This window comes from Hippopotamus amphibius, chromosome 5, assembly GCF_030028045.1.
Source record: "Hippopotamus amphibius kiboko isolate mHipAmp2 chromosome 5, mHipAmp2.hap2, whole genome shotgun sequence".
In the NCBI taxonomy this organism is placed as follows: domain Eukaryota; kingdom Metazoa; phylum Chordata; class Mammalia; order Artiodactyla; family Hippopotamidae; genus Hippopotamus; species Hippopotamus amphibius.
Genome location: NC_080190.1, coordinates 78,443,594 through 78,452,312, shown reverse-complemented (window position 1 = coordinate 78,452,312; position 8,719 = coordinate 78,443,594). Strand labels below are relative to the sequence as shown.

Below are 8,719 nucleotides of genomic sequence, written 5' to 3'. Positions count from 1 at the left end.
TTAACCTGTGGGATCTGATGGATCTCTGGGCAGACAGTGTCAGAACAGAACCCAGCTGGTGTGTGAAGAATCAGAGGATTGGTAGGTGGTGTTGGAAAACACTCCTCAGACCAAATACCACATTTTCTCCCCTCTTCATTTTTCCTAAAGGCCTTTATTAAGAACCACCATGGTTTGGTGCTCCAGCAACTTTTATTGGTCAAGGGATGTGGAATTATATGCAGTACCTGTGGTTTAATTGACAGGCTCACTTACAAACCAATTAACATTTATCTTATCTAAAAAAAATTTTTGCTTTTGAAAAAACTGATGTGATTGAACAAACATGCTCCTACCCCATGCAAAAAGCTGTTCAGAAACGAGCAGCTTGCAAACCCACTGCAAATGAGACACTGAATGAAACACTCTTCCAGCGAGGTCCAAGAAGCAGTTCAGTCTGAGCATTTGCTGCATGTTCTGACTTTTCAAAATCAAATATTCAAGACATAAAAGAAGCAAAATTAAAATACCTAAAACAGCTACATCCTGATGTTTTTATCCAAGTCACTTCCCAGAGTTTGTAGTGCTGCTGTGCTGTGTTGGTTAAAACAAAACAACAAAAGCAGTAGCCAGCTTCCAACTCAAAGGTAATGAAATTTACCAGTTTGCAGCTAAAAGTCACAGTGGAAGAACACATATAAGGTGAAGAATGCTTTTTAAACCTTTCAGCTTTAAATAGTACTGTATTTTACTTTAAAGAAAAGTTCTATTATATGTTTTTTGCATAAGCATTTAAAAATATTAGAACAAGTCTTTGTAATACAATATATATTAGACTTCAATATAACTCAGGTGAATTAAAAACATGTCAACTTGGTAACTGTCATAAGGCATTTAAGTATTCAGCAAAAGCTGTACAGAAATTTCTTAGTGGTGTCCCTTTAATATTAACTTGATTTAGTGGGTTGCCTTAAAACGAACACAGAACAATAAAAGACTAAAAAAGAGGCAGCGATGCTATAATACTGAATCTCAGAAAAAGCACAGTAGCAAACAGTGTGTTTTCTAACAGGGAGACCAGCTGGATTGGCAAACTGGGACCAGGTGAGCAGCCCCAGTACATGGTTCATCTATTGCACTGACCAGATGCTGAGAGGAGAATCAGTTGCCTAGGAAGTTTGGTTAAAGGTACCAGCATCCTTAGTACTGATCATAGAGCGGGTGCTCAGCTCTACTTCCTGAACTGATCTGATGAAGATGCTTTAACAGAGTGTTGGATGGTGTAAAGTTCATGGAAAAACTCCAATTTTCATTTTACTTCGGTATGTGAGTAACTACTGATCTAGTATTTCGAGTGTGGCTCATGTAACACCTTGTGGACTCTGGTAAAACGGAATTAACTAAATAAGCACTGTGTCAGCAGTCAATGCCAGAGTCTCTGAATATCAGGTCATAAACGCAACCGACTGTGCAGTATAACTGACACGATGACCAAGCACACCTCACAATGAACAGATTTTAGTTCAGATGATTTAAAAAAATAAAGCATTAGACTGCATTTAGGGCAACGCCCTACCATACCATACATCAGATACCATGCTGTGGAGACGCACCAGACCAGTATATATACAGTACAGCCAGGGTCCAAACCAGGGTGAAAGGGCGAGTATGGAACACAACATTTTTACATATGTGTATACATTTAATGGTCTTGTCCATTGAACTGGATTTATTTTATGCATTGCTGTGCCACATCCACTAGCTTGCATAACACCCCAAATTATTTTTTTCGCACAAAGATCTACTTCCATATATAGTAGAAAAAGATGGTGGTAAAAAAAAAAAACAAAAAACAAAACTTCTTCTTCAAGCTCCAATTGTGTCCCAAATACCACAGTATGAACACCTAAAAAATATTAAGAACAGTTTAGAAATATGCATAACTATAAATGTACAAACAAACATAGATTAAAGTCACAAAGGGAACTAGTGAATACTTCCAACTTTTATTTAATCTTACCTATGCCTATTAGATAATGTTGACTATACATAAAAAAAAAAAAAGAGAAAGCTTTAGATTTGCAAATTTTATAAATGAGCCTTAGCCACAGGCACATTCATTTAGGCTTCAATTAACCCAGGAAAGACTAGTCACCGGCATAAGGGCAGAAGAATCTCTAACTCAATCACTGCCATCAACTTTCCTTTCCTTCTAAGCAAAAGCATAGGATTTCTTACAAATTCTTTCAAGCCGAGTATCTAACTTTTTTTTTTAATTGGTAAGGCTGGGTTTAATCTAGCATTTTGCTATTTGTTTTATATTTTCCCCATCTGTTCTTTATTTCCCTTTTGCCTCTTTTTCTGCCTTCCTTTGGATTATTTAGATTAACTACGTGTTTATTCCATTTTAATTCCCATGCTGGCTTATTAGCCCGAACTCTCTGCTGTGCTGTTTCAGTGGTTGCTTTAGGATTTTTTTCTTAAGATTTTATTTTTTTAGAGCAGTTTTGGGTTCACAGCAAAACTGAGGAGGGAAAAGTGGAGCGAGTTCCCATTGACCACCCCCCCCACCCGCCCTCACAGATACACAGCTTCGCCCACTATCAACATCCCCACCAGATGGGACATCCGTTACAGCTGATGAACCTACAGTGACACATCATAACCACCCAAAATCCATACTCAAATTACAGTTCCCTCTGGGTGTTGTGTGTTCTATGGGTTTGGGCAAATATATGACATATCCATCATATGGTATTATACAGTGTTTTCACTGTCCTAAAAACCCTCTGTGCTCTGCCTCTTCATCCCTCCCATCCCCAAACCCTGATCTTTTTACTGTCTCCATAGTTCTGCCTTTTCCAGAATGTCACATAGTTGGAATTATGCAGTATGTAGCATTTTCAGATCAGCTTCTTTGGATTTTTTTTGGCCGCACCGCATGGCACGTGGGATCTTAGTTCCCCAACTAAGGATCGAACTTGCGCCCCCTGCATTGGAAGCATGGAGTCTTAACCACTACACCACCAGGGAAGTCCCCAGACTGACTTCTTTCACTTAGTTATATGTATTGAAGGTTTCTCCGTGTCTTTTCATGGCTTGATAGCTCATTTCTTTTTAGTGCTGAATAATATTCCATTGTCTGGATGGACTACAGTTTAACTGCTTGCCTTCACATCCTGTTCGCCTACAAGTTTTGGCAATTATGAATAAAGCTGCTATAAACACCCATGTGTAGGTTTTTGTATGGACCTAAGTTTTCAACTCCTTTGGCTTAAATACCAAGGAGTGAGGTTGCTGGATCATATAGTATGTTTAGTTTTATAAGAAAATGCCAAACTGTCCTCCAAGGTGGCTGCACCATTTTGCATTCCCACCAACAGTGAATAAGAGTTCCTATTGCTCCACATCCTCACCAGCTTTTGGTGTTGTCAGTGTCTTGGACTGTGGCCATTCTAACAGGCTTGTTGTAGTGGTATCTCATTGTTTTGTTTTTTTCCTTGATGATGTGATATGGAGTATCTTTTCATATATTTATTCCCATCTGGATATCATCTTTGGTGAGATGTCTATTAAGGTCTTTGGCCCATTTTTAAATTGTGTTGTTTGTTTTCTTACTGTTGAGTTTTAAGAGTTCTTTGTATATTTAGGATAATAGTCCTTTATCAGATAGGTCTTTCGCAAATATTTTCTGCAGCTTGTCTACTGATTCTCCTGATGTTGTCTTTTGCAGAGCAGAAGTTCTAACTTTTCATGAAGTCCAGCTTATCAATTATTTCTTTCATGGATTGTCTTTTGTGTTATATCTAAAAAGTCATCACCATACCCAAGGTCATCTACATTTTCTCTTATTCTATCTTCCAGGAGTTTTATAGTTTTGCATTTTACATTTAGGTCTGTGATCCATTTTGAGTTAATTTTTGTGAAGGGTCTAAGGCCTGGCGTCTAGATTCATTTTTATGTTTCGTATGGATGGCCAGTTGTTCTAGCACTGTTTGCTGAAGACACTATTTTTGCTCCATTGTGTTGCCTTTGCTCCCTTATCAAACATCAGTATGTGGGTGTATTTCTGGGCTCTCTATTCTGTTCCATCGATCTACTTCTCTGTTATTTCACCAATACCACACTCTCTTTTTTTAAAGATAAATTTATTTTTATTTTATTTATTGGCTGTGTTGGGTCTTCGTTGCTGTGCGTGGGCTTTCTCTAGTTGCGGCGAGTGGGGCCTACTCTTTCCTGCGATGCATGGGCATACTATCTTGACTACTGTAGCTTTATAGTGCTTTAAAGTTGGATAGTGACAATCCTTCAACTTTGTTCTTCTCCCTCAGTATGTGTTGGCTCTTATGGGTCTATCGTCTCTTCTCCACATAAACTTTAGAATCAGTTTGGTTTTCCTCATATAGATGTTAGAGTTCTACCTATTTCCTTTTTGGGGGGATACTTATGTAAATGATATTGTGTTTTTCATTTCAAATTGCACTTCACTGCTAGCATACAGAAGTGATGGACTTTTGTATATTAACCATGTTATCTTGTAACTGTGCTATATAATCACTTTCATAGGATTTTGTGGATTCTTTTGGATTTTCTACATAGATAATCATGTCATCTGCCAACAAAGTTAATTTCTTCCTTCCCAATCTGTATACCTTTCATTTCCTCTTCTTATTGCATTAGCTAGGACTTCAGTATGATGGTGAAAAGGAGTGGTGAGAGGGGACATCCTTGCCTTGTACCTGCTATTAACTGGAAAGCTTCAACTTTCTCACCATTAAGTATGATGTTAGCAGTAGGTTTTGGGTAGATTTTCGTTATTACATTGAGGAGATTCCCCTCTATTCCTAGTTTACTGAGAGTTTTCATTGTGAATGGATATTGGAGTTTGTCAAATGATTTTTTCTGCATCTCTTGATGAAATCATGTGATTTTTGTTCCCTGTTGATGTGATGATTACATTAATTGATTTTGGAATGTTGAACCAGCCTTGCATACCTGGGATAAATCCCACTTAGAAGTATGTAATTCTTTTCATACGTTGTTGGATTCAAATCTAATATTTTGTTGAGGATTTTTGCATCTATGTTCATGGGAGATACTGGTGTGTAATTTTCTTTTCTTGTAATGTCTTTATCTGGTTTTGGAATTAGGGTAATACTGGCCTCATAGAATGAGTTAGGAAGTGTTCTGTCTGCTTTTGTTCTGTGAAAGAGACTGTAGAGAACTGGTATAATTTCTTCATTAAATGTTTGGTAGAATTCACCAGTGAACCCATTTGGGTCTGGTGCTGTGTTGGAAGCTTATTAATTATTGGTTCAATTTCTTTAATAGATATGGGCCTATTCAGATTGTCTATCTCTTCTTGTATGAGTTTTGACAAATGGTGTCTTTGATATAATTGGTTTATTTCATCTAGGTTATCAAATGTGTGGGCAGAGACTTGTTCATAGCGTTCCTTTATTATACTTTTAATGCCCACAGAATGTACTGATGTTCCCTCTTTCATTTTTGATATTAGTAATTTGTATCTTTTTTTTTTTCTTAGCCTATCTAGAGTAATTGATATTACTAGCCTTTTTCAAGGAACCAGCTTTGGTTTTACTGATTTTTCTCTATTGATTTCCTGCTCTAATTTTTATTATGTCTTTTCTTCTGCCTACTTTGGATTTAATTTGCTCTTCTTTTTCTGGTTTTCTACAGTGGACACATATGATTGTAGTTAGAGCTTTCTTCTTTTCTAATACATGCATTCAATGCTATAAATTTCACTCTAAGTACTGTTTGTGTTGAATCCTCCCAAATTTTGATAAGTTGTGCTTTTTCATTTAATTCAAAATATTCTTAAATTTCTCTTGCGATTTCTTCGTTGACCCATGTGTTATTTTGAAAGGTGCTGTTTAATCCTCATGTATTTTGGATTTTCCAGTTATCTTTCTGTTACTGATTTCTAGCTTAATCCCACTGTGGTCTGAGAGCAGACACTGTACGATTTCTGTTCTTTTAAATTTGTCCAGTTGGGTCTACATAGCACAGGATGTGGTCTCCTTTGGTGAGTATTCCATGAGAGCTTGAGAAGAATGTGTATTCCACTGCTGAGAATCTCTAACTTTCAATCATGCAATCACCTCTCCTTTTCATAAATGTAGCTGCAAAAAGCAACAAAACAGCCTCCATGGTTAAGCTTCTGTGGGGCCCTGGGTAGCAAACAGAGGGCGAGGCCGAGGGTGGCAGGGTTGCCGCGACACGAGCACCTACCTGTGTACCCTGAGCTGCTTCAGCAGCCGCACTCCTGAGCACTCGGGGCCTGTGCGCGGCGCGGAGACCGCAGCTGTCTCAAGGCAGCATCTCCATACTGAATACCTGAGCCCATTCTTTCTGGGTCCAGCTCACCTGAGGACCAAGCAAGTCTTTAGAAAAAGTTTTTATGTTTCTGTGATCCCCACAATGTATTAAGTGACAAAAGCAAAGTGCAGAACACTGTGTATACAACACAATTTTGAATAAAGAGGAAAAAAATACATTTGCTTACATGGGCATATGTACATGGGCTGTCAGAATGAACATGGGATTCCTTTAAATGTTAAAATAAAGACTTTTGTATAAAATACATACGTTTGCTTACATGGGCATAAAAATACCTTTGGACAGACACAAACATCTGGTAAGAATGGCTGACTTCAAGAAAGAGCTCTAGATAGCTAGGAGACAGGAGCTGGGGTAACGGAAGGTGACTCACTGTATCCTCGTTTGTACTTTCTGGATTTGGAATTATGTGAATATATTATGTATACAAAGAGTAATTTAAAATTAAACCACAAAGATACCATTTTTCACTTATGAGATTGGTAACAACCCAAGTATGATACGATACCCTGTGGGTGTGGCTTTAGGGAAATAAACACCTCCATTCATTACTAGTGGGATGATACATTGCTACAACCCTGATAGGAAGAATTTGACAGCCTCTACCTAAATTCCAAATGCTTGTGTTCTTTGACCCAGCAACTTCATTTCTGGGAATTTATCCTACACATAGGCTGACACATGTGAAATGATATACAAAAGGTTATTTACTGCAACATTGTTTGTTACAGCAAAATACTGGCAACAACCCACATGTCCAAAGCAGACTGGTTAAATAAATTATGGCAATACACAAAATTGAATATTACACACACACACACACACAATGTGTGTATACGTACATTAGCATCTATATGTATACGGAAGTCTCTAAATACTGATTTGTAATAATTGGTAGCTATAGTAAGTGCAGAGTTTATAGTACGCTAACTTGTGTAAAAAGGAGGGGAGAAAAATAATGGTTTTTGAACCCTATGCACGTACTGCCTAGTTAGAAAACTAACGCTAAACAGCACTGCTGAAATGGATAAACAACAAGGTTCCACTGTGTAGCACAGGGAACTATATTTAATATCCTGTGATAAACCATAATGGAAAAGAATATGAAAAAGAATATATATATATATGTATAACTGAATCTGTTTGCTGTACAGCAGAAATGAACACACTGTCAATCAATTTCAATACAATCTTAAAAAAAAAAGTACTGTTAAAGAATTCTAACTTATATCCTTATATTTTTTCACCTGATGTCATTATGATTTTGATGATCTCAGAAGAAAAATACCCTGGAAGCTTTATATGAATTAACTTACATGCACTGTATTCATGGGTGGATATCAGAGGAGAAGGTAATCTAAATACAGCCTCATGCTAAGCTTGCTAATACTCAACACTACACCAATTTTAATGATAACTACTTATGCTATAGAGTCTTTAAAAACAACAGATTTGTACCGAGTACAACTTTTTGTTGCTGTTTTCAGATCAAAAGACCACAGGAGGATGAAGTGGCCCTCTTCCTGCTGAGTCTGGGCCCCTACGCTCTCCCACTACCTCACCAGCCCCGACCTTCTCCATCAGCTCCCCTTCCGCCTTCTCTCCTTTACATCCTCTCTCTTCTCTCACAGCATTTACATGTGCTAAGACTTCTTCTGTTACTGAAACCTCTCTCCTTAAATTAACCCTCTGCCTCCTCCTCCAGGGAGGTGCCCAGGCTCTGCTTCCTCCCGTCCTCTTTGTGCTCAGCTGCTGTTTTTTCCCTTCGTCATTCTGATTGTAAAGATGACCAGTGATTTCCTACTGCCCACTCCATGGGATACTTTTCAGCTCAAACCTTAGCTTGTGAGACTTTTCTGCGTTGCATTTGACAATGAACAACCCTTTGGCTGCACCTGGGCTGAAGTGATACCCACGTTCCTGGGTCTCTTCATACATCTCTGACCTTTCCCCTCCTTCTCTCTCTCATGCTTCGGTCTCCAGGACTTTGCTCTGGGCCACTGCTCTTCCCGCTCTCCGCTGGTCGCTGGACCAGCACACTCCTTCTGGAGCTGCCACTCCTCCTATAGACTGAGGGCTCCCAGGCAGGCACTGCCGGCTGGGAGCTCCCTCCACAGCTTCCTGGATGGCTCCACGTGTGTGTTCCAGCAAAGCTGCGCGAGGAACACTCCAAAGCAGAACCATCTTGATTCCCCTGAACCGGCTTACCCCCTGGCTCTGCCATCTCATCACCGAGCTACCCAGGTGTGACGTCTGGTTACCCTCGGCTCCCCCTCCCTTCCTGACCCCACCTCTTCAGCTCCTTCCCCAAAGTCAATGGCCCTGCCCTGCTATTTAGCAGCTGAATTACGATGCCACTGTCAAAATGTTTTTTAGA

General features: G+C 39.0%; 1 protein-coding gene across 3 annotated transcripts in view; it reads right to left on the bottom strand.

Moving 5' to 3' along the window:
* Positions 1–1,282: 1,282 nt before the first annotated feature.
* Positions 1,283–8,719, bottom strand: part of RAB4A (RAB4A, member RAS oncogene family) — a 44,669-nt gene continuing 37,232 nt past the window's right edge. For all 3 annotated transcript variants that reach the window (XM_057735320.1, XM_057735321.1, XM_057735322.1), the window contains 2 exons: positions 6,235–6,369; positions 1,283–1,885 (listed from right to left, as the gene is read on the bottom strand). In XM_057735320.1, coding sequence (XP_057591303.1) covers positions 6,254–6,369 — 116 coding nt within the window. In that variant the 3' untranslated portion in view covers positions 1,283–1,885; positions 6,235–6,253. The remainder of the gene's footprint in view (positions 1,886–6,234; positions 6,370–8,719) is intronic.